The sequence below is a fragment of the Copadichromis virginalis genome, linkage group LG1 (genome assembly GCF_057382275.1).
Source record: "Copadichromis virginalis isolate Kocher_CV1m ecotype Utaka linkage group LG1, C_Virginalis_male_GT1.1, whole genome shotgun sequence".
Lineage (NCBI taxonomy): Eukaryota > Metazoa > Chordata > Actinopteri > Cichliformes > Cichlidae > Copadichromis > Copadichromis virginalis.
The window spans coordinates 16,362,636-16,387,514 of NC_140618.1; the positions used below are offsets into that span (position 1 = coordinate 16,362,636).

Here is a 24,879-nt window from a genome sequence, read left to right on the forward strand (position 1 = left end):
AGTGAGACTTTCACACCACACTGAGAAGAAACAAGTACACAGAACTAAACGTTGCAGGGTTAGTCCACTGATTCGGTTCCTTTACCCAGCACACAACCAGAGCAACACTATAACTCTGCATTACACCAAAAAACAGACAATCTGAAATCTGCATGATGTACGTTTAATTATTTAAATGAGCCAAACATTGCTATAAAATAACAAAGTTGAGTCACAGTACATAAATATTCATTTTACTGTATTGGATCGTTAGATCAGAAGTTGTAAGGTTATATCGTTGACAGACAGCTTGACATTTTGTTTGATCGTTATTTAATTTTTTTCAATACAAGCATATTATTGCCCACAATATTTTTTTTAATTTACTTGTACCAATTTTGTCCACTTTGTCTAGCGCATCGCTGTACTTGGCAAACATAATCACAATATACTGACACAATATTGGAAGGGCAACACAGTTTAATTACACCACAATATAAAATAAACTAAAAGAATTTCTTAACAACAGTCTATGTGCAAATATTGCATTACTGGCACTGTTTCCTGCACATTCAAGTACCTGTCAATATTTTAATATTGACCAAGGATTTAGATATACACTTTTCATAAATACCCAGACAGGTGAAAATATTATACTCCTCTCTACATCTAGCCCAGTATTGTAGTTTTATTGATTTGGATGCAATAGTTGAAGAAGAACAATAACAGGATTTACACAGATTTTTCAGTAAACTTAAAATCCATCTTATTCAAAGGGCTTTTTAAAAAAAATCTGTTTTATAGTGAGATGCAAAATCAGTAAACCTGATGGATTCAACTATAGTTCTGATAGCAAAAACAGCAATCTTACAAGCAGTTATATTAAAATTAAACAGCCGATCTTTAAAATCACTCCATCCTTTGATATTATTCTGTTAGGTCCCATTCTCACATGTTAATAATTCATTGTGCAATGACAAACAAAGTTTATTGGATCTGTTCTGACTGATTTCCCCTGTGCCATTTGGCCTCCCCTGCTGGATTATACCGGGAGGCAAAACAGCTGCTACATAATAGATAAAAAGTAAATTATTTCCTGTGATGGAAAGCTAAAGACATGGGATGTCTACAAGGACTGTGTGACAGTGTGTGCTATGATCATGACCAGAATGTACCGTGTTTAATGCACAGTGAAACCTGAGGAAAATGAACCACAGTGGAGGAAACAGCCCTGAGGTGGGAAAAAGCTTGCTAATGATGCCACTTTCGGCTTGTTGTTGCGTCTCTGCAGCTACATCTTCTTGTTTCTGACTACAGGTCTTCAGTTGTCAGGAAAATTTCATTGTGTGTGGGGTTCTCCATAATGAAGTGGTCATCACCAGTGTCGTCCTGGATGACAGGGAAAAAGGTCAATCAGCATTTTCCAAAATACAGGAGTCTCTATGTTTTAAGCTTTGAGAAGATCCCGTGTCTGGATTAGTGTTATGGACAGTTAACAGGTTTCATTGAGACCACACTGGTGGAATCTTGGAATGGTTTGATGCGCTAAATTCGTCGTCTGTGGCATAACTGTTAGCCTTGAACGTGACTGTGTCAGTAGCTGATAGGACTAATACTTTCTTGTATTGCTACTTTTACTTAAGTTAAAGGTCTGATTGCTTCAACCACATCTGCTGATGTTATTCTCCCCAGACGTTTCAATTCCGTCTCCAGTAAATGCTTTTAATGATCCACACTGCGCGCTGCAAATGCCCCCTCATGTTTACTGGTTTAGAAAAGTTTTGCGTCCCAAATTGGCTATTAAGAGGTAACGGTTGTAAGGAAAGCTTTATGCCAAAAAGACAATTTAACAGAAATGGGCACTCGTCAGAACTCAGCATCATGTACGATCATCAGATTTTTAAGATTTCTTTAGTATTAAAAAAAATTCAGTAATAGTTGTGAATATTACACAAATTACACATTGCTTACAAGTTTACATTATTTAGTTTAGTTTATACTTCTTTCATATATGTTTGTTCTACAAGTATTAATAACATTTTTCACAATGGTGCATTATTAAAAACGTGCATTACAGTTACATCCAGTTTCTCTCGTATAGTACTGATTATTACCCACTTTCACCTTTTTTAATCATTTATGAATCTGGTTTACATAAATACATTTTTTGTCACTTAATTAAGAAACAAAGTCATAAGACAACACGTTTGTGTGTCTACGAATGCCATATGCTTCTATAAATGCGAATCATTTTATTAATAATTAATAACTATTTTAAATATTTTGCAGTCTATAAAGAATTCATCATGGTTTAATAGCTTCTTTTCCCTGCAGGGACACAAAAGTAACTGAACTAACAAAAAGCAAGTAAAACCCAAAAGCTCTCAATTTTTATGTTGTTATGTTATTTTTAAATGTATCTATTTGTTGAAAATCATATGGAAACTAGTTAGTTATTTTCATTCAAGTATTAATTAATTATTGTGGCCCTGGTAAGTTTTGAACTGTTCCTAGCAAGATGAAAACATTTCATTTCATCGTAAATCGACTGAAATGTACAGAACGATTAAAACAAATACTTAATTGCTATATTGTGATTAAACCGTACTGTATGTGAAACCTGTTTAAACGTCAGCTGTGTTGGTCTGCACTATGTGAAGCTCCAGGCTTAATTTGAATACTTTAGTTTGTATTTAAAAAAAGAAAGGAAGACATTTTAATGTTTGTTGTCATGTCTGACAGCCTGATGTAGCTGCTATTATGTTTTTAGCGTTTGTGAAGTTTGGATTTGTGCAGTTATTCTTTCATTTATTTTGTTGTTTTAATCATGTTAAGTCGGCTGCAGTTTGATTTTCTTGCTTTACTGCCGGTATGTGTGGGGCCCATGTGACGTAGTGGCCGAACATAATCAAGCCTCATGATTATTTGTATGCTTTTGAGTGTAATTACTTACTTCGTCTTTCTCTTTGTAGTTTTTCTCTGAGCTGCGATAGGACACCACATGGATCAGGGTGTAGACTCTGAAAACAAAAAGGCACAAGGATGAAACATGAGGGGAAAATGTGGGAAAATGAAAATGAAGAAATCGATGGATAACAGTGACAAGGACAAAGCCATTATAACTCTCCATAAAGACAGAACTCAAAGACTCCCTGCTCATGATTGCGGGGTGGGGGGGGTGGGGGGTGGGGTTATTCAGTGCCAGATTAATAACTTTGATTAAATTTCTCTGCTTCTCAATCAAGCCTGCTGGATTGTCCTGCTTCATTTTCAAGGTCACTAAATTAGTCAAAAAGTACAACCTGTGAGGAAAAAAAATAAAAGTTAAATGTGAAATGATGTTATTACCTGTGATATAACATGGCCAGAAACTGCACAATGAGAAGAATAGCAAAAGACAACAGAAACATCAAAGTGAGAGGCTCCACCTGTCAGAAAAAGAGCAATAGAATGGATTACTAATTACATCAGATGTTACAGGAGTTCAAACAATTATTTAAAAAGAATCACAATCCTTCTTTAACTGCAGCACATGCATTTAGGAGTGTCTGTTGTGGGTCCCAACCTTGAGGAATTCATCACTTTTAGTTCCATTGGGAAAATACTTTGGGATCCTGATGCTGATGACATCATTTCCAATGGCCTGCAAGAAGAAGGTAGCTACCACCCAGAGCACGTTTATGATGAAATACAGGAAGACGGCCTGTGGAGAGGTAAGAGAATTTAATATTTGATTTCGTTTTGCCACATTTCAAGTGGATAATTGTTTTTAAAGGTTTCACTCCCAACCTGCAACCTGACGCATCAGAGTATTTTTTCATAATGATTTGGGATCATTCATTTGTTATCATTGTCATCATCAGAGTGCTGACCTTGTTTCTCAGTGACTTTAGTTCTCTGTTGACTTCCTCCTGATGTTCTTTAGAGTGAGCGATTGGTTTCAGGTAGCGCTCGATTAGCTTGTTCCAGAAGTCGTTCTCATTCTAAACACACAAAAATGCACACAGTTCAATAAAAAAAATTTAATTGATCACTTTTTTAACTGACTAACTCCATTTAGCAAATATAAATTTTATTTTCCTTAGAAGATCAGAAATCTGCTAATGAATAACATTTCAGGGCGGTTGCTTTGTTCACTATACCTTAATTACTGAAAACGAACGGCAAAATTTAGAAACATTTACATCTACCGTGCATTGTGAAGTAGTAATACTGTGTTTAAATACTCATTTTAAATACAACTTTTTGTATCTACCTCTATCTCACAGACCCGACAGCTGAATAAACATCTTACCTCTTCTAGCTTTTGCACTTGTGGGGCAGCGAGTGTTTTCTCAATGGCTAGCTTTACTCTCTTTTCCAACTTTTCCATTCGATTGGTCTTAAGGGTTTGCCGTGCCTGAGACACAGAGAGAAGTCAGGTCAGTTATGTATTTTCTGCAGCAGCAGTTTTCAGAAGTTTTCAGAAGAATAGAAACTCTGGAAATCAGGTTTCCTCTCAAATTAATTTCATTTTGTTTTAAAAGCAACATGTCATTATTTTATTTACACCAAAGTTGTCATCACCTGTCTGTTTAGCGCAAGTTGTAACTCCTCCAGCTGATAGTCTGAGAGAACGTCTTCAGGCCCCACTGAATTGAGCTCTACATTGAGTGTGTCTGTTAACATCAGCACCAAGTCTTCGCACACTTCATCGTAATCTTTGTTACGGAGTGCATATCTGAGGAGAACAAAAGCAGTTTAACTACACAACTGCAGCTTTGCCATCGGGGTAATTGTACAGCATCTTACACAAACGTAGTTTTAGTGTAAATGTTAATTATTCTTGTAAAAATGCCTGCAAGTGAACAACAAAAACATGCAAATACTTGGATGATGTTTATTATTTACCGTATTTGTTCTTGTAGATTTCTCTTCATGTTGAAGTATGTCAGCTTTTTCAGAAATTCTTCCTTCACTGGGTGCACCCAGTCTGCATACACATGAAAACACACACACACACAGATAGCATCATTACTCTGTTTTATATGCTACATAATGTATAGTATATAATGATCCACAGCTACATGTATAGCTGGAAATTACAGTGTGGTGCACTCAGGACCTAAATGCATTTAGAGTGCTTCTCACCAGCGGCGGGAATCTCTGCCTCACGAATCATATAGTCATCATCATGATCACTGTCTTCTTCATCAGATGAACTCATGCTCCTGTTTTCAGCACCATCGTCACTGCACACAGCACACATGCACTTATTGTGAGCTTCTTAATTCCAGCGCACATCTCATTTTGTCCTTATAAACAGCTGTGTTCAGTATGAGACTTGAATGGAACTGTGTTATTTTCAAGGCCAGTAGTATATTGGATTTCTGGTAAAATAATTAATTAAATTCAATTTGATTTATATAGGGCCAGATCAGCCTGTGAGCGAACAACATTAGAAATGACTGACCAAATAAAGGAGGAGAAACAACCACGACAACAACAACAGAACGCTACCTGCTACTGGAACCCAGGTCACTGCTCTTTGCTGCCTTCTTCCTCAAATCATCAACTAGAGGTCTTGCAATCTCTTCCTTGGCTTCTTCTTTCTTGGCGTGTTGTTTGGTGTGAGGCTCCAGCATTAAGGCTGGGTGTAGAGGTGTTTCGTTTTGGGTGATTGGATTGGCTGGGATGTGCTGTATAATCTGACCCGCGAGCTGCTGAAATATCAGACGCTCTGTTTCCTGGGTTATCTGTAAAGCAACAGAGTTCATTAATCCATTCATCCATCACCTGCTGTCAGGTATGTCGGGAACTGTAACCATACCTGTATCTTCATGTCCCAGCAGCAGCATCTACAGGTTTTGTCACAGAGAAGATTGTGTAGTTTCTTCTGCTCTACACCTCCCCTAATGGACAGACAGATATGAGGATGTATGGTCACAAAGAGTGATTGATATGACAAGATTTAAAAAAAAAAATCAATTCCCTGCTGTCTTATTTGTTTTTGTTTCATGGATGAGTGTCAAATATGGAACAGGAAGTGGATGAACTAATGGATTTGGTCAGCTAAAAGTTCTGCACGACTATATATACACACTTTCAGGCTAAGACTTCTCTAAAGGCTGAGGCTTTTTTCTACTCTTCGATCCTTATGATGTCAAAGACAGGCGATATTCTTGATATGGTCATTTTAGGTCCAGAGCTCTGGCTGTAAGCACAGCAGCTCCTCCACCGACTCTTCAGATCTTATGAACTTTACACAGTAATGTTGCGTTTTGGGGAAATGCAACATTTCTGTTTGAGATTTGAATTTGTTATAATTTTCCATTCTTATTTTGATCCCTATAATATTATTGCTATTTCATGATAATTAATTAAACAAACAGTGGTCTAAAATAATGCATTACTTGTTGGTTTCCCTTGTGCCCCAGGACACATTGTTCATGTTAACCAGCGAGTAGATGGTCAAAAGGAGATATCCACTGGGGATGCAGATGAAATACATCAGACCATAGATAATCAAGACTGCAAGAAAGAAAAGGAAACAAAGCCAAAAAATGTCACATGACATGAAGCAACATCACACAAAAAATGTGAAATAATGCTTAGAACAATAATAATGAACATACAAAACTCCTCAGGGTGGAGTAAAGCTGTTATCAAGTACATGATTGCCATTGAAATCAAAAACAATCCAGTGGGGGTCAAGAAGGTTTGCTGAATCACCATGTCACCTAAAAGAGAAAAAGGCATTTGCACATTTAATGGACATTTATTTGAAAGATATGAGACTGCAACAACATACAGTCAAAAAACGATTCTACCCACCAATGATGGAAAAGAAGGACGCAGTCATGAGGAATGCATACAGAACACTCATGATGCCGGCAATGGTTATTTGGGTATTCGACTTGGTTAAAAAGCAAATGAGGATGTAGAACACGGGGGGAACGCACGCGACGACGATGGAGAGTGTACCAGTGAGTCTGAAGACAAACTGGAAAGCACCTGGAAGGAAAAGATGGAGGGGGAGGAGAGAAGGAGAAATAAATGACTGATGTAAAGTTATTAATGCACAAAAATTATTAATGCAGATGGGCTTGGCAAAGTGAATTTCCCTGTAGTTACCATTACAAGTTATTACTAAGTCTGCCTTCAGTTAAGCCAAGTGTTTAATGAAAACTGGTGGTTCACACTGTAGTTACCTGCATTAATGACTGCATTAAAGTTCAGATTAGAAATATTTGTTCCAGGTTTTGCTTCCAGGATACATCTTTACAAACCACGAGAACTCAAATTTTTAAACTCACTTTACATAATTAATGTTTCATCCTTTTTTTTCTTGTCCTTTTTACTGTTTTTGTGGATGCATACAGGTATTCGCATTTGGAATAGTACAAATGTGGCAATTTTCTATTAAAAAAATATAGCACAAACATCTGCCCAGACTTGAATTTGGTAGGCAATGGTCAGAGGTCATTAGGACCTCAAACAGGCCACCAAGCCATAATTCAGAATAAATAAATACATAAATTAATTATGGCAACATTTCCCAGACAAGTTTAAACAAATGATAGAAGAATAATATTTCACGTGCTAAACAGTGGATTGAAACAATGAAATCAGTGTGGTCTACCATACTACACAATGTGAACCCTAATAAGGAACTTTGTAAACGCCAGTTCTGGTAAGTGCGGTATAAAGAATTTGCATAAAATGACATGCAACAAAGATTATACCATACAGTAAAGATGTTAATGTGTGACATGCAGTGAACTGGATCAGAAGGATTTTAACAAGTCTTGTGCGTTTCCATTTGCCGGTGATAAAACTAAGTTTATTGACACCATAAGGAACAAGTAAGGCATCTGAATTTGGTTCAGTCAAATCTTTAAACAAGTTATTATACAGCTTACTTTATGGGAGCGGTCTTTAAATGAAACCACTATACCATATCTATTGTAGTTGTGTTTGCTCAATTACTTTAGTTCTGTTTCCTTGTTGCAGAGTAGCATAATTTAAAGACAGTCACGGGTTTCTGAGAGAATCTGTAGGATTTACTTCCCTAACGGAACTTTTTATATATTTCAAAACCTAAAAAAGTGTTTGAAAGCTGAAAGGATAAGAGATAAACTGCAACTTAATGGCATGAATAATGGTGATAAATGTGTTAGAGTCATTAACTAGACTTAAACCTACTTGCTATCATGAGAGTTACAGAGGCAGGTCCCAGGATAGAAGATCCAACAGTGAACATCTGGTAGAAGACGTAAATCCCTGAGATGGACTCGTTTCTCTTCACTGTCTCTGGACCACTAAGATTCACAACCACAAAAGAGTTAGTATGGCAGTAGAAGTGTTTGTAGGATTTATAGCCTACAAACATAACCAGGAAACCATCAAGCTAAGAATGAAAAATTTTCTCTTTTTTTTTTTAATGTTTTAAGTAAAAAGCAGGATGGCTATAGAATGAAACCCTGCTATTATTAATAACATGTAACACTAGCCTGTGGAGAAGGTCCAGTGTATTAGCCAATGTTGAAGGTCCCCATCGTCTCCTCTGGTTGTAAAACTCTTCAAATTCCTGTGGTGAGTTGGTGTATGCATCTGAAGCAGCATTATACTCGACTCGCCAGCCTTGTTGCAATAGCAAAGTACACAGCCATCGATCCTCCCCTAGAAGAGCACACACGAGACACCAAGAGTTTAAATGTCAAAACACTAAGAGTACAAACTAGACGAGGTAAAAAAGTCTACTGATCCTTTTGGTTGCGTTTACCAACCTTGATCATACTGCACATATTCTTGAGCTCTTTGTGCAGTTGTTGAGTATCTTTTTAAAACATGGTCATCCATCAGGGCCGACCCTCTGAACAGACTGAAGCATCCCGGACTGCACAGCACAGAACCAAACACATGCTCTGCTGTCTTCTGGAGCCAGTGACCTACTGCATACTCAAATTTCTGGTACCACACCATGGGACCTGGGATGGCAGAGAGGCAGATGAGAGGAGAGATGAAGCAAAGGAGGTTGAAGAATAATAGGCATTTGGAAAAAAGTACATGTAGTACGTTGTTTCTAAGTTAGTCCATCATATATACAGAGCTTAAAAGAACACTGCAGAAGCAAAAATCCCACTAAATGCTGATGTAGGGAATGTCAAGAACTAGAGTGGACCTATGAAATATACACGATTTCCAGTTTATCAAAAGGCTTTCTTTAAATGTTTATTTTTTAAATGAAATACATTTAATGATACATCAGTGGCAATACATATGAAATGCCCACTCACCCATGCCAGTAGGATGGATTCTACCACATGCTGCACCTACATTGTCATACATCCTCAACCTGTGAACACAAATATGTTTTATAAATTGACATGTTTGACAAGCAACAATAACTAAAATCGACACTTTCTAACTGGATGACTAAATAGCTCATAAAATGAGTATTTGTGGTATTTGTTGTCTACAATAGCATCAGTGATTTATGGAGGAAAATGATGTAAATACTGAGCCATGACAGATTTTAAGAAGTTGACTGTTCTGCTGCTCACCTGTCTACAAGCAGAATCACAGCTTTAGGGTGGAAGTCAGTGTCTCCGTCAAGAGCAAGAATATACGTGTTGTCGTCTGAGATGAACTTGCGTTTGTTGTCGTTGTCATACTGAGGCAACACGAAAGTCTCACTATCCAGAGAGACCAAACTGGCTCTGGAAAAGTTATTCAATTGCTAAAAAAAAAAAAGATAGGTCATTGAAAAATTATAAGAAATTATACACAATGCCAAAATAAGTTGACTCAAACAGCTGAAAAGTCTTACTGGGATCTTTGAAGGGTTCTTCACAATGTAGCCTTTCCAGCCAAGCAGGTAATACATGTACATTATCTAAGAAAAAAGAAAAAAACAGCAGTATTGAATGTTAAAATCCAAGAACAGCCTTTTGGAGACTCACTGTTTAATAGTCTAGATGACTTGACAGAGGTGATTTGTCAAATTAATTAAACTTTTATCACACAGGTAGAAAATACAGAATGATTATACCAGCAATACTAGCAAGCATGTTTTAAATTTTAACTAAGCATTTTCATACATTTACAATTAGAGTTGAACACACATTTAATTAACAGCACTTCCAGTATCTCAGTATATTTACTACAGTCCAAATCATTATTAATAATGGCATGCAGCACAATAGAGCAACACAGTTTCTTATTTTGAAATACTGAACAGCACTGAAATGATTTCAGCCATTTATTTTCATGCCTAAGATATATATAATATATATATATATATATAAATAAAAATATCTAGTTTTGGAGTTGCTGCTTTTCTATCCCATATTCAATAGTAAATAGTTTTTTGAGTAAAACATATATTTTTGACACATTTGAGTAATAATAATGAGTGTTGAAGAACCCGTCCCACTGTGTGAGGTTATAGAATAGTAGAATCAGACCATACACATGATGGGTCCATTCAAGCTCATACAATTCCAATACATGAAAAAAGAAAACAAGTCTGCATGTTTGAGTGAGAGAACTTGGTTTTTAGTGTATTTCACAATCACATACACATAAATAGGGATATAGAGATAGAAACTTTCACAGCTAATCTGTACCTGGGACCATCTTTTTTTGTTCCTGATGAGTAGTTTGTCTTTTAGGTGAACATAGAGCATGTTCCCTTCTGGCAGAACAAACATCAACCTGCCACCGTAGGGAGTCTCAATGATCGACACATCGTCAGGCTCTTTGTTGGTGAAGACCCTGAACGGAGGGATGTGTAGGTGATCAGTTTGAAAGATGGATAAAGAGAGACATGCAGATGTACACACATATATTTAACTGTGGGGTTATCTCACCTGTAAACTTCAATGACAACATGGATCAAGTCATTAACATAACTATTAACCAGCCTCTTGTTTGTGTCATCGTCAGTCATGAAGGCATCGTCCATTAAAATGTGACACTCAAAGTCAAAACAGTCCTTGTGATCTTCCTTTGGATCCCCTCGATAACGGTCCAGCCTGAAACAATAACAGATGACTGTATAACACAGCAAAAGCCTTTTCATTTAGGTCTTATTTTTAAGTGTGAACAGTCAGTGCACAGCAGGAAATAACAAGAATGACAGGAAAATGCATTTTTTAAATGTTAAGCAGCCCAAACACTTGGCATTTTAGGCCTTTGAATATATTAGGTCATAAGCTAATGAATTTGACCTTTTATTTACATTTTTAAGAACCACTTTACATCAGACTGAGAGGCTCTAAATGCCTCTCTGGTTAAAAATTTCACCTGTGTACTGACACCTGCCTGGTGCGAAATTAAACAGGTGGAGGTAAATCAAACCCATATTTTAATACGCTGTTATATTGCTCTTTAATGATATGTAAAAGAGAAATTAAACCCACGCTGTGTATGTGATACTAGTACACCTGGGGCTAGATGCTTTAAACTCAAACTCGTTATTTTCATCAGAATTATAAAGCCGTGCTTAAGCATGCTTGTTGTTAAATCTCAGTCACTGTGGATTTGTATGCAGCCTGATCTACTTTATGTCTGTATGTGCAGATAAAATATATAATGATAAGAAATGTGATAAGAAGTTCTCATCATAGTGACTGGGGTATGCACATGCATGTTTTTGTGCCTACACTTATTTATTTGTCTGGCCCCTGATGTTTTCAGAGGTACTGGCTCTAACCTGAACATGGAGGTGAGAATCTTCAGCATCTCGTCGTAGGTCTCATGCCACATGGTGGCGCACAGATAGATCACACACTTCTGCATTTCATCATGGCTGTTAAGGAGAGGAGAAGTTGTAGCAGAATTTTTAAACATTTCATGCTGTGAACACGCACATCTTAGAAGCATCTGCTATGGAGGCTCATTAATGTTATACACCCATTGTGGAAATGGCTTCATAAAATGTGCCACATGTGCAGCTGCAGTGAATTTGGGGATGCAAATAAGCGAGTTTCCAATTTTGTTGAGGTCGCAGATGAACATCAATTGTTTTTGGGTCATGTCTGTGTGTATGTCTTTACACTGAGACGTGCTCTGCTAGCGACACAGTTTGCATGAACTCAACTTCAAATGCATTTTTTTCTACCTATACTTCAAATAAATTATTCACTGCATAATTGCATACTGCCTTTCCTGTTGAAGAAATGTCTGTGCCTCTACTGCATTTGAAAAGTTATCACCCATTATGATTGATTTTTTTTTTTTTTAGGTTAATTTATGGCCACACTGAAATAATGTTCAACAGGGAAGCTATTCTCAGATCACACTGACCTTTCTTGGGTTTTGGCTTTTGGAACCTTCATCTTGGTGTTGAGTAGCAGAGACAGGTCAATGAAAGCAGATTCATACAATCGACGAACAAAGAGCTGAGATGTTCTTTCTATACGCTGGACCTAATGGAAGGTGAACCACAAAGCTATTTAAGTGTATGTCATTTTTAAAAAAATCAGATCTCAAAAACAATATGCTTTAATATGTTGTGGTGTGGCTTTTCTGGGAGTTAAAATAAAACTTCCAAATAAAGAAATGACTGAATTCATTTAAAGCATACATCTTCTCACAGCCAATTGAGTGAAAGTGTGTGCATATGCGCTGTGTTTTTTTCTGATACCTTGATCTTCCATACGTAGTAGGTACATGTGACGAGGCCTGACCACATGCACACTCCCTCCAGTGCCAGCATGGCAAAAGGCCATTGAAAGTAGTGGCTGTCAATCAAATGGTAAATAAATATTTTGAGTGAAGTGTGCAAAGATAAGAAATACAGAAGATATCTGTACTTAATATATTGCTATAGGACATGGCAGATGAGGTTGGACAATAAATACTTCCATTTTATTCGCATTAAAAAAAATTTATAAATGACCAGGCTGCTTGAAGTGTAAGAAGAATTAGTGACTTGAAAAACTCACATGCTACGTTTCATTAACACATTTCTCAGCATACAAACACACCTGTTTAGTGAAGTCCGACACATGCTCCTAGTAAGCTCGAGTAAGACCGCAGACGTGTTTTTGGAGTTCAGATAGAGCAACTTGTCACAAAATTCTGCAATAAAACAAACATTTTTTTTTTTTAGCTTTATTACATGTAGTTTAAATAACTAATTTATTTATAATTATAACAATTTATACATATAAATGATACAGTGCATCAGAGGAGTCATGGTGTATTTTTTCAAAGTGTATTTTCATGATGAAAATATTGAGCTACTTAAGTGGAAACAACGTTAAAATTCCTGGAAACTCCCCTGTGCTGAAGCGACTCATTAAACAATTAAAAACTGAATGCAAAACTTATTGCAAGTGAATTTTTTATGAAGGTAGTTCAATTTGTCTTGACCTAAAAAAAAGAATAAAGAAAAAGGAAAAACTCACCTATGATGCTTTCTGCTTTTGTCCCATTATCCAGTTTCCATCCCAGTGTAAAAAACAGCACTATTCCCAGCAGTAGCATTGCAGGTCCAGTGCAACATAGAGGAAGGGCAAAACTCATCCTGACAGAATGAATCTTACAGGCCACAACTCCAAACCAGTGGCAGGCTGCTGAGCAGAAGGCCTGAGACAGAAGATGAGGGCAATATTTATTAAGCCTAATTTACAGTCATAAGGACAAAATTAAGATTGTAATGTACTTAATTTACACGTTAGACCATCCTACCACCATTAAAATATGTTTCTGAACCAATTCTTTGTGGAAAAGTAAGAAAGAAGTGCAAAAAAGTGCTTTACACTTCAAAACTCAGATCATAATTGGAACATGTGATCATTATCATGCCTCGGGCAAGTAAGTAGTGGATACAGAGACCCCTGACTGATTAAACCTGCGGCTGCTAAAGAGTCTGTGTGAATGAGATTTGATTGGTTTAAGTAAGTTTTGTCTTATTAAGTAATTAATCTAGACTAAACCTGCTGAGAGCCATAAAAAGAAAATGATCAAATGCAATAATGGGGAAAAAGTGCTTTTTGCTAAATCACCATCAGACACAGTTTTGTCTGCTACATGCAGTGATAAATCAGATTCTACATTTATGGCATCTAGTCTTCCTACAGTAATTTTAATACATGTTGCATGCTCTCTTCCTTCTACTTACTTGTAAGAAAAACAACACTAGTCCTGTTTTCAGGAGTTCTCCGTCACGCAGGATAAAATTGTCCCATATGATGGTTTTCGCAATTAGCTTGTGGTAGATCAGGTATACGGCCCCTAGAACAGACAAAAACAATTTTAATTTTACATGCTTGCCACATTTAAAAATGCACCCCTCTTTCACTCAAATCATTTAGTTCACAATGAAACTATTTTTTATCACTGTTCTTTGTTTGTGGTCAAGTAAATATTGTTATGGTATAGAAATACATTGATTTAAAAAAATACTGTAAATAATAAGAGTGGTAACGTTTTAAATTCCTGCAGTGATAGAAGAAACAATTTAATCTGCAACGTGTACAGAGATACGGTACAGATAACATAAATCTGCACTGTTCTGTAGATTGGGTCATCTACCAATCGGAAGCTTGCGTTTAACTATCTGTAGGCAAGATACTGAACCCTGACCCCTGATTTGGGTGTAACTGGGTCATTAGCTTGCAGTGCTTAGTTACAGTAGAAAAAACAAATCAGCCCATGTATCAGAACATTTGCAATAATAATTTTACAAGTTAAGAAATACATTGGATTTTAAATAAATAAAAATAAAAGAGAACATATTAATAGTGGTTTATTGTGCAGAATAGAAAACCTAGATTTACTAATACTGAAAACAACAACTGAAGAATTCATCACAGCTGGAGAACATCCTCTGCAATCCATCTGCACCCCTGACATCACAGAAATCTGTTTGTTCTCCAGTGCGAATGTGGGAAATTAGATTTTTTCATCACGCGTCCAGTGCAGAGTGGGTGTAATTTTGCCAGCATGTTTTTTTTTCTCCTCTCCATTCATTGCGTCAATACAGACATTGATGGCAAATAATTACCTATCACTAATATCCTCAGAATGCTGCTGATGACAAACACAAAGTCTCTGAAACCATCCAGTTGTGACAACGTATCCTGTGGGATAAGAGAGGAAAAAAGATCCTCAGTGATCGTGTAAAAAAAAAAAAAAAGTTTCCTTATCATAAACATACAGACTTGGAAGAATGCAAGCTAGCTGAAGCTCCACTATAGAAAAACAGCGTACCTGCATGCGGTTGGTTGCTTGTAGTGAATTTTCCCACCAGCACAACGAGACAAGGAGGGAAGAGAAAATTCCAAGTGCCACGTAGATATAGCAGTCAGAACCCTGTCTGTCCACATATGACGTTACACGGACATAGTAGTCAATTCCCAGCATGCAGTAACCTGTTGGTCAAGTTAGTCAGTTAATAAATGCATATCTAAACTTTCTCTTATATCAGTAGATACAGTGTATATGGAATACGCTGTATCCACTGTCTATCCAAATGTCCTAAAAACACACCTATCACTCACATTTTCAGCTCCATAATATTATTCTTGGACTCTTCATTACAAAATAATCCCTATTTATCTCATTCTGAGGTACCTTCTCTCTCTTTTTTCCGAATACTTGAAACTTTGGCAAAGTTTAATATAAGTTTGCCAATATTTATACATTTTTTATACACCATATTTTTTTTAAAATCAATCATGGAACTTGGAGCTTGCAAGCTTGGTGCTAGATTTGAATCTTAAGCATCAAAACTTGACAGAGTTGTTGTTTTGGCAGTTAAGACGTTTTACATCATTTATATGAGGCAGTTGTTGTAATGAGGGTGACAGAATTACTGTGTCAGAATTGGATAAACAAGACAACAATGGAATGATAGTTTAAAAGAGCTGACAGACAATTAGTAGCAGATCAGTTCAGTCAAAGCCTGAAAACACAAACCTTGATTGAGAAGTGTTCAAACAATTGGGAGAAACGAGTGACGTACAGAACTAAGAAAATAACTGTCGACTCTACTGCTTTCTGCTTCATTCACTCCCTACCCCTAATTTGTGAGCAGGTAAGGTTTGCCAACATGACTGTTAAACCTCCTACTATACCTGCTGTGAGCTAATTATCATAAAATGTAATTAAGGATTATATTATATTTAATTTTTGTAGGTTTTTTGTGTTTTCACCACACCGAATCTATGAATGTTCAGGGGACAAAGCTAAAAAGAAAGCCAGGGAAACAAGCTTGCACATAGAAGCTAATTTAAAAGGAGTTACCAATAGAGGTGAGTATGAGGGAGCAGATTGGGAACACAATTTTCCAGTTATCTCGCTGTAGTCTGAATATTATCTGCATAATTGCAGACACAATGCAGACTCCTCCACCGATGAAGAGATTAGTCAGGACGTCAAACTGAGGCATAACCACCAGCACGAGGACTGAAGTACCGAGAGAGACCAGGACCTCAATGAGGCAAATCTGGAAAAGACACAAAACCAGAAAGATGTCCTCACTTATGCAGTGTTTCTATTGGTTTTGGACATGGAAATAGAAGCCATTAAAAATACTTTATATTCACCATTAATTTGTATCATTACCATCAAATGTACATTTTACTTTTTTTTCTTTTCTGTCTTTTGACCTAAATAAACCTTTCTGTTATCGTCTGTATAATTCTTACAGAAATGGCAATAAATACACAAACAAGAACAACATAAATAAGAATAAGACAAAATTCTCTTTATAGCATTTTGTTGAAAATACTATTAGAAGATAAACTCATGATTAATTAACTGTGCCCAATGGGACCTACTTTGTGCCAAAGATTAACAAAAAAAACCTTATTACTAAGTTTGTCTGTAACGATTTGTAATTTTACATTTTTCTGCTGTCTAGTTATAGGTACATAAACTAAAAATATGTAGAAAAACATACAAATGCCATGATCTTCATTTTGGGTGGTACAAAGCTCTTGAAGGAACATCGCCACAGCGATTTCAAAAAGACCAGGACGTTGGGGAAGACTAGGCAGAACATCATCATCAGCATGTAGAACTGTTTTTCCTTTGGGGTGCGCCGGGACATTGGACTGGACAATGTTGACAACACCAGCAGGGAGCCCTGAAAGGATATATGATCATTGTGTGTTAAGAAAATTCTATTTCCAGGAATAGGAACTAGATGGGGAATCCCAGTAAAGAGAGTGCTGGGTACAAAGGCATTCAGTACTGTAAACTCTGTCCTCTCATAAATAGCATGAATCTTCTTCGTGTTACTTTATGATCAGGCAGGCAGAGACAGATAAGCTTGTTGTCACATGATTTGTACTTTTCACACGATGCGTTCTTTGCTGAAATGCCTGAAAGAGTTTTTTAGACATACAAAACATAAATTGATTTGCAGAGTGCGCTCTGATGGATAAACTATGCAACATGAATTGGGAAATTTCTAATATAATATATCAGTCAGACTCTAATACAGTACACAGTGGTCTTATTTTCCATATATGGAACACAGTACAGACTCAGAGTTTAAGAAAGCAATACTACTGTTCAGTGGTGATCAAATGAATCAAAATAATCCAAAGCACTTTCAAGAAAAAAACCAAAAACACTAAAACAACAACAAAGCCATAGATGCAGATTTTTAAGTGTCTGTCTATGAAAGAAAATACTAGAATCTGAGGAGTTGGAGGCAATTTTGCTGTGTCCAAAGTCAGCATTTTTTAGCCAGAGCTTGGACTTCAGCCTCAGTGGTAACCAGATGAATAACTTCACAGAGAGAAAAAGATAAACTCACAAATGGTCCTACCTTTGCAACAACAGCAGTGGTCAAGACAGCTAACCCCACCAAAACAGCCACTAGATGTTGAGCCAGCTGGAAACATCTTCTCTTTTGTTCCTTCTCAGCTCCTGCGGGGTTCAGCTGGAATGGATCCCATGTATCCCTGGAAAATAGATATTGGTTGACTATAAAAACAGAAAACTAGAACGACTGTTTAATAATGTACTAAAACAATGGTTACCTAATAATCTATTAAAGTCAGTTGAAGGATGACAGAGAATTAATAATAGAGTAGAAATATCTTTTAGTTTCATCTATGTGAAAGAGAAAACACTGAGCTGTCTCAGTTTACTGATATTGAACTACAGCGCAGTGCCCTTCCTGATTTTTTTTGTCTTTTGTGTGTGCATATTTTCTTTATCCTCAAAAGTTTCAGATCGTCATAAAAAAAAACATAGACAAAGACAACCCTAGTAAATAAAAAATGCTGTTTTTAAACGATGATTTCGTTTATTTATCAATTATCATTAGGGTTGTGTGGTATGACAAAAATCTCATATCCCGATATAAGACATTTATCGTCCTGACAACGATATAAATCACAAAAATGTAATATTTTCTGCAAATTCTGTGAATCTTGGGCAATTCGACTTGCGTGAACTTTTTCCACTTTTTCCGTCCTTTACCTGGATTCGAGTGTTTTAACCAATGCATGAAACTATACATTTTTAGACATAAGTTGTAATGGCCTGTTTTCCTTCTGTCACCCTATCCGGTCGCAGCAGATGGCCGCCCCTCCCTGAGCCTGTTTGTTGTTTTAAATGTTGTACTGGATTCATGAGTTGTCCATGTGCTCTTGAAGTAATTTTGGTGGGCCTGCCACTCTTGTTCCAAATTTTCTCCTTTTGTGAATAATAACTGTTATTGTGGTTCATGGGAATCCATGGCTTTGTAACCCTTGCCAGACCGATAGATGTCAGAGACTTTGTCACACAGGTTCTGTTTATGTGACTTCTTGATTCCACAGGTCTGTCAGTAATCAAGGCTGCCTGGCAGGGCTAATCAAACTGAACTCAGGTTTCCCAAAAATGTGGTTAATCACAGTTAATTACTTTAACTAATATTGTTGCTCAACTTTAAAATTATAAATAATTTAGCCCCTCGTTATCTTGTTGATCTTCTTAGTCTATATGTCCCTGGGCTCGCCCTCAGGTCTTCAGCCCAATTACTCCTGGCTCAGCCTAGCTCTAGGCTTAAATCTAGGGGTGACCGTGCTTTTGCCCTGGTTGCACCGAATCTGTGGCACAACCTTCCTATCGCTTTCTGTGCGTCAGACTCCGTTTTATCTTTTAAATCCCGTTTAAAAACTCATTTATTCAACATAGCTTTTCCATCTAGTTAGTGTCCCTATTTTATATTTGGTTCAATTTCTTATTTATGTACTTTATCTTTTAGCTATATCTGTTCTTAGTACTTTGTTCTTATATTCCCTTCTATTGCCGTATAATTAGTGCCCTTAACCTGATGACATATGAGGTACTTTGTTAATAGTCTTTTATTTAATGTCTTAATTTTCCTGTTTTTATTGTAAAGCACTTTGGTGTACCGCTGGTCTTTTAAATGTGCCATACAAATAAAGTTGTATTGTATTGTATTTAATTATCTTCCTGATTCCTGAAAAACAGGAAGGGGGGCGAGGTTTTCACAGCACTGTTTCTTATCATGATACTTTAACATTTGTATGGTCATGACTACATTTATTAGGTGCAAATTGACTGCAGGGACGTTTTTAAATGAATATGTGATAAACCATGGGTGCATAGTCAATGGATGAGCCTGTAACAAGGAATTAAGTGAAGAGTTTTACATTTTATACCTCAAACTATTGCTGATTGTGATCATGGTCTGTTGGGTGTTGGTTACAGCACAAAATGAAGAATCCTCTGTTATCTACAAATCTGCCAAAGCCCTCAGTTCATCGCAAAGGTCAGAGTACAGTTTTTATTGAACAGTATTCTTTCAACAGTGCGCTGCATCTCTCTCTCTTTTTACCCATTTTTGGGGGGTCTGTGTTTATTTTTGTCAGTGATTGTCACTTGTCAGTGTGAAATATAGCAAAAGCTTTTAGCATGAAAGGCACAGTGTATGGTTTTGGTGCTTCCAGATTAGAATGTGACTGGCACGCAAACAGGCATCTAAGCTAAGAGATTCTCAAGCAACCCTTTGGCCATAATTACACTCGATATCTGTGTTTCCTGGCACATTAAACGTCACCATCTCTGCCACCCCGATGATTAATACAGAGTGCAGAATAATTATCAGGGTGTGGGTTTTTTACCTTGAGATTATGCTACACTGTGATCTCTGGCTTTGCCATAGCAACTGAAATACTGTTAAGTCAAGGTGTAGTACAAAATGGATTGATGCTGGCAGAAGGTTGTTATATAAGGACTAATGATATTACACTATAGCTGTTATTATTATTATTATTATTATTATTATTATGTGACGCTTGATAACTATTGGATTTTTAGGATAAATGACAGTGGCAGTTTTTAGGAAGTAAAAAAATCTGATATCGATATACTGGATAATCTAACTTTTTAAAAGCAGTGAGAAAACAAAAGTCTGCTGTCTTTAGCTTTTCCCCCAATGGCAAGTGACGAGCAGACAAGCTACTTATTTTTTTGTGTATTTATGAAACTAGTGAGTCTTCATTAGACACGATATTGATGGAAGAAATTTAACTTTTCAGATGTTTCTACCCAAAGCTCACTAGGATACGCCACCGCGGCCCCCTATGGCAGGGCTGGACTGGGACAAAAAATCGGCCCGGGCATTTTGACTAGAGACCGGCCCACCAGGATAAAGATTGAAAATGTGACGTCATTCAGGGGTAAAACCGCAAAGGATTCTGGGAACTTGTGGCAAGAGGTACTAGCGATAAAAAGAAACCCAAAAAATGCCAAGAAGCTGTTGTATTATTAACTGCAATAGCTGGTCGCATGACAGCCACGGGAAGCCGACGGGTAAAGAGATCGTTTTTTTTTATCGGATTACGTCGTTGAAGAGACATTTTTTAAGCCATGTTTCCGAAGTAAGAGCCGACGGATGGTCTGGATATACCAAATATAACGTCTCAGAACACTTCAGCTCACATGTTAGTCTGCTCCAAGCATTCCTACAAAGGTCAGAGTTTTGTTGTAGTTAATGCGTCATTTTTCTTAACATAATTAGTGATATAGGTTACAAGCAAGTCTGGCGCTGAACAGAAATTGTGGCGCTATGCTCCTTTGTTTATTGTGCATAAATAGTGAATTGTCCTGACACAATATTGTGTTTCGCTTCTGTTATTATGGTACATTAACAAAAACATATACTTTTATTCACAGTTGTTTTGTATCACTAATTGTCCAGTACGATTACAGCATACAATATTATTGTCACTGCTACATTTCTGTAATGCTACCAGAAATTATTTCCACTACTAATTAATTACCGTTGAGCTCAAAGGTCCTATTAATAAACGGTTAACGAATGTGTATGTATGACGACGATTTGTGAGGCTGGTAAACTTATGATACGTACGATGGTCTTTCGTTCTACACGGTGCATTTCAAGGTCCTGCACACATCCGTCGGTAAACTGTACCTGGGCTTGTTGCAGTGACCTGAAGTTACTAAACTTCACGAGTGTATGCACTCACTCCAAGAACCGTATAATTATAAATCTGAGCGTGGTGAAAGTTGGGCAGCACGCTGACGTCTTTTGTCCACTCTGGGTGCTCCTAAGGGTCTGACCCTTTCACTCCTTTGATTTTTTCCTCGTATCTTTTCTTTGTCTTTTCGTCGAGTCTGTCTTTGTACGGACCGACATTGTTCTCCTTTTGTTTTGTACATTCCTTTTTTGTGCGGCAAAGAAAAAACAAGAAGGTATTGGAACCGAAGAATGAACGTTTTGCGGTGCTGCAAACGCTTGCATTTGATGCGGTACTTGGATTGTTTTGCCACGAGTTCCCGGCATGCAATGCGCGAAAACCACGTGATTGCTAAACAAGGGGGCGGGTGCATCCAGCCTCCTCGGCTGTAATTGGTCCAGCCCAGAGTCGATCATGACCAATTGGCCAATCCAACACCTTTCATTATATATACCCTTCCTAAAATAAAAAAAAATCCATCGGCCCATAAAAACAAAAAAATCGCCAGCGGCCCACCGGGCAAATGCCCGGTATGCCCGATGGCCAGTCCAGCTATGCCCTATGGTGAAAACTATTCGAAAAAGATTTCCTGCTTTCTGGAGAGGTATTTAAAAAAATAGCTCTCAGCTCCTTTGCTCTGTGATGTCAGTAAATCATTTCCTTATGAGTTTATGGAGGAACTTGATTCAAGTTCTTTTTGTAAATTATCCCTAACCCTATAAAAAAAGGAGCATTATCCAAAGCTTTGTCGATCACAGGTTATTAGTCAAAAACAAAAACACCCCCAAAAACACCAAGATGGTAACAGTGGAAAGACGCAGCTCGAAGCCTTGGTAATCCAGTCAGTGAGGTAGATTTATATGAAGAGCAATTTGTGCTGAAAAGACCAGCAAAATCAGGAAAGGACTTCAGTTCCCCAGACTCAAAAAGTTTTTACAAGAATGACTCACTATGACAACAAACTTCAGATTACAATATTTACTTATCACACTGTATGATTATCTGCAGACTGTAATCACCCAGATTCAACTTGGCTCCATCACATCATAATGTCATAAGGCGTACCCCTGTTTAAGAGTGCACTCGATTACATGGCCCATTAAAGCTCAAAAATCTTTTATTTCAGTAAGGTTTTTTTCCCCATTAAAAATTAAAACTGTCACACAGTTTGGCTGCCATATGTTAGGAGTTTGGAAACTGGTGCACTGGCTCACTTTGCTGTGACCTTCTAGTCAAGTTATATTACTCTCTAAAGTTGCGTAACATTTAATAAATTGGGAAACAATTAACTGGAATGATTTATATAAAAGTAGTTAATATTTAAAAACTTTATAGACACCACTCCTAGCTTTAGTTTAGTTTAGTGGAAGTTTAGAGGCTTTCAAATCAAAAGTTGCTGATAAAATATTGTTTTATTTTTCTTTATAACTTCATAATCACAACAAGGGTGGTGTAAAAAAGCTAAACTCAGAGACAGTGTCATAATTTTTGTGTCAGATATACCTACATGGAGAATTTAATTACAACTTCAGCGTGTATTTAACATTTGAAATGGAGGCCCTAACAGCAGGCAGTAACAGTGGAGATGATATTAGCTACAGCAATAAAGCGAAGCACAGCAGTGCACAGAACAAATTAACTGTTTTCTTGGCTGTGAATTATATCAAATGGAAACCTGGTAACACAATACTTTATGGTGAAAAATAATATATATATATATGTAATATCCATTACCAACACATATCTCACCAACAATTAACCTCCTAACAATGATGAAGAGGTTAATAAAACTGGATAGCGTATCCAGGGACAGGAAATTGAATAGCTGCCTGGTTCAAAGTGGCATGTGGTGTTGAATGTATTTCTGTCTCATTCTCAGCGCAGCAAATAGGAAACAACTTTAAAGCCGCCGTGATGACATGAAACACGTTCCTGCTGCAGCTTGGTCAGTTAAAGAATAACATGTGCTGACCCTGATTTAGGAAACAAATTCACTAACTGTCTGACTTCAGTAAGTTCCTGTGGTAGAAATAAATCAGAGGCAATGTTTTTACAGTGAACATAGACTAAAACCAAAAAGCTTACGTTACACACGATTCCGAAATTTCGATAATAAGGGAAGGAGAAAATGCAAAGATACAGCGCTAAAGAAATTTATTAGACCACAGATGCCACAGATATCCTAAATTAACAGTACTGCTAATTACTAAACACATTTTTAATGTTTCTGTAAAGGTTAATTCACCACTATCTTCAAGCTCTGCAATCAAAATGATATTTTTAAAGCACATTATTATTTTTTTGATTAAAAGGCCAAATTACAGTCATTTCCTTCCATTCCTGAATAGAAAATTAGTTTTAGTGGTTAAATGTTATACTGAATTAATTTCCGACTTCTCAGAGAAGTCCAGCGAGCTATTTGGTAATTCAACATGAATTTCGTTTTTATGGCTTAATAAATAACAATACAATCTTTCATTTTAAACACGTTTTTGAGATGTTTCTAAAATATTTGTGTTCTTGTTTTTATGTCACCCTATCAATACAGATGTTACTTTTGATTTAATCAGGTGAAATTGTTTCTTTTTTTTATTCATATTTTCCTTCTTTTTTTCCTCCCACCGCAAGTTATCATGCTTCCACAGCACACAGCCAGTTTTATTAAACACCGCATGGGTCACAAAGCATAAAAGACCCAGAGGAGAAGATGGATTTCTACTGCCTAGAAAGAAAGTGTCTGCAAGACCGCTTTCCTCCTCCATTGTATGTATTTGATCAAGCAGGTTAATTAAGATCAAAGCATGGTTGGTGGACTCGTGGCCTGTCACTCATATAAATGTGATTTCCATATTTAAATTCCTCTCATGTCACATATTATGCTCAGTTTCACATCTGTGCCATTAGTTAAAGCAGAAATGAAACCACATAACCTTTATGATTCAACACACACTCTTGAAGATTTTTTACCTGTGCCTTCCTTCTCGTTTCTTTCCTCTTTCTCTCAGATCCTCCATTCTTCTTGTTTACTCCACTGCATCAACCAGGAACCTAAAATAGATCGTTTAAAGATAGTTTAAAAAACTGGCTTTATAGCACGCATTTTAAATTAAACCATGTTCAGGACATAGACAAAAAAAAAATCTTTAAACAATATTGCCATTGACTTAATCGACACATATTTAAATGTAAAACATAGAGATTCTTTACCTTGATAACTGCCCTATGATTAAATCTTTTCTTAAGTGTCCAACTATCCACCCTGCTGAAGCTCTTGAAAAAGTCTGCCTTCAGTGTCAACCCAAAATAAAAAATAAAATACAAAATCAAACACCAGCTACTGTTTTAAAATGAAGTAAAACATCAATAAAATGATGTGAAATGCCAAATCAAGACTCCACACAGGTGTAAAATTCAATTTAGAAATGCCTATGCTAATAATTGGCCTGACCCAGCTGCC

The 24,879-nt window shown here is 36.9% G+C and overlaps 1 protein-coding gene across 1 annotated transcript; it reads right to left on the minus strand.

The window, feature by feature from the left end:
- Window positions 1-142: 142 nt before the first annotated feature.
- chs1 (chitin synthase 1) lies at window positions 143-24,879 on the minus strand. The gene is made up of 35 exons (XM_085452771.1): window positions 24,630-24,879; window positions 24,390-24,470; window positions 17,753-17,888; window positions 16,877-17,062; window positions 16,219-16,420; window positions 15,184-15,344; window positions 14,978-15,053; window positions 14,093-14,205; window positions 13,377-13,557; window positions 12,954-13,047; window positions 12,611-12,707; window positions 12,271-12,392; window positions 11,678-11,773; window positions 10,833-10,997; window positions 10,590-10,737; window positions 9,791-9,856; window positions 9,525-9,700; window positions 9,258-9,316; window positions 8,748-8,948; window positions 8,472-8,640; window positions 8,164-8,279; window positions 6,793-6,972; window positions 6,594-6,698; window positions 6,372-6,489; window positions 5,789-5,870; window positions 5,479-5,714; window positions 5,110-5,210; window positions 4,870-4,951; window positions 4,546-4,699; window positions 4,274-4,378; window positions 3,852-3,962; window positions 3,545-3,682; window positions 3,328-3,407; window positions 2,933-2,999; window positions 143-1,368 (listed from the first exon to the last, which is right to left on the minus strand). Exons 2-35 carry the CDS (start codon window positions 24,434-24,436, stop codon window positions 1,291-1,293), a joined length of 4,248 nt encoding a protein of 1,415 aa, XP_085308897.1. The 5' UTR covers window positions 24,437-24,470; window positions 24,630-24,879; the 3' UTR covers window positions 143-1,290.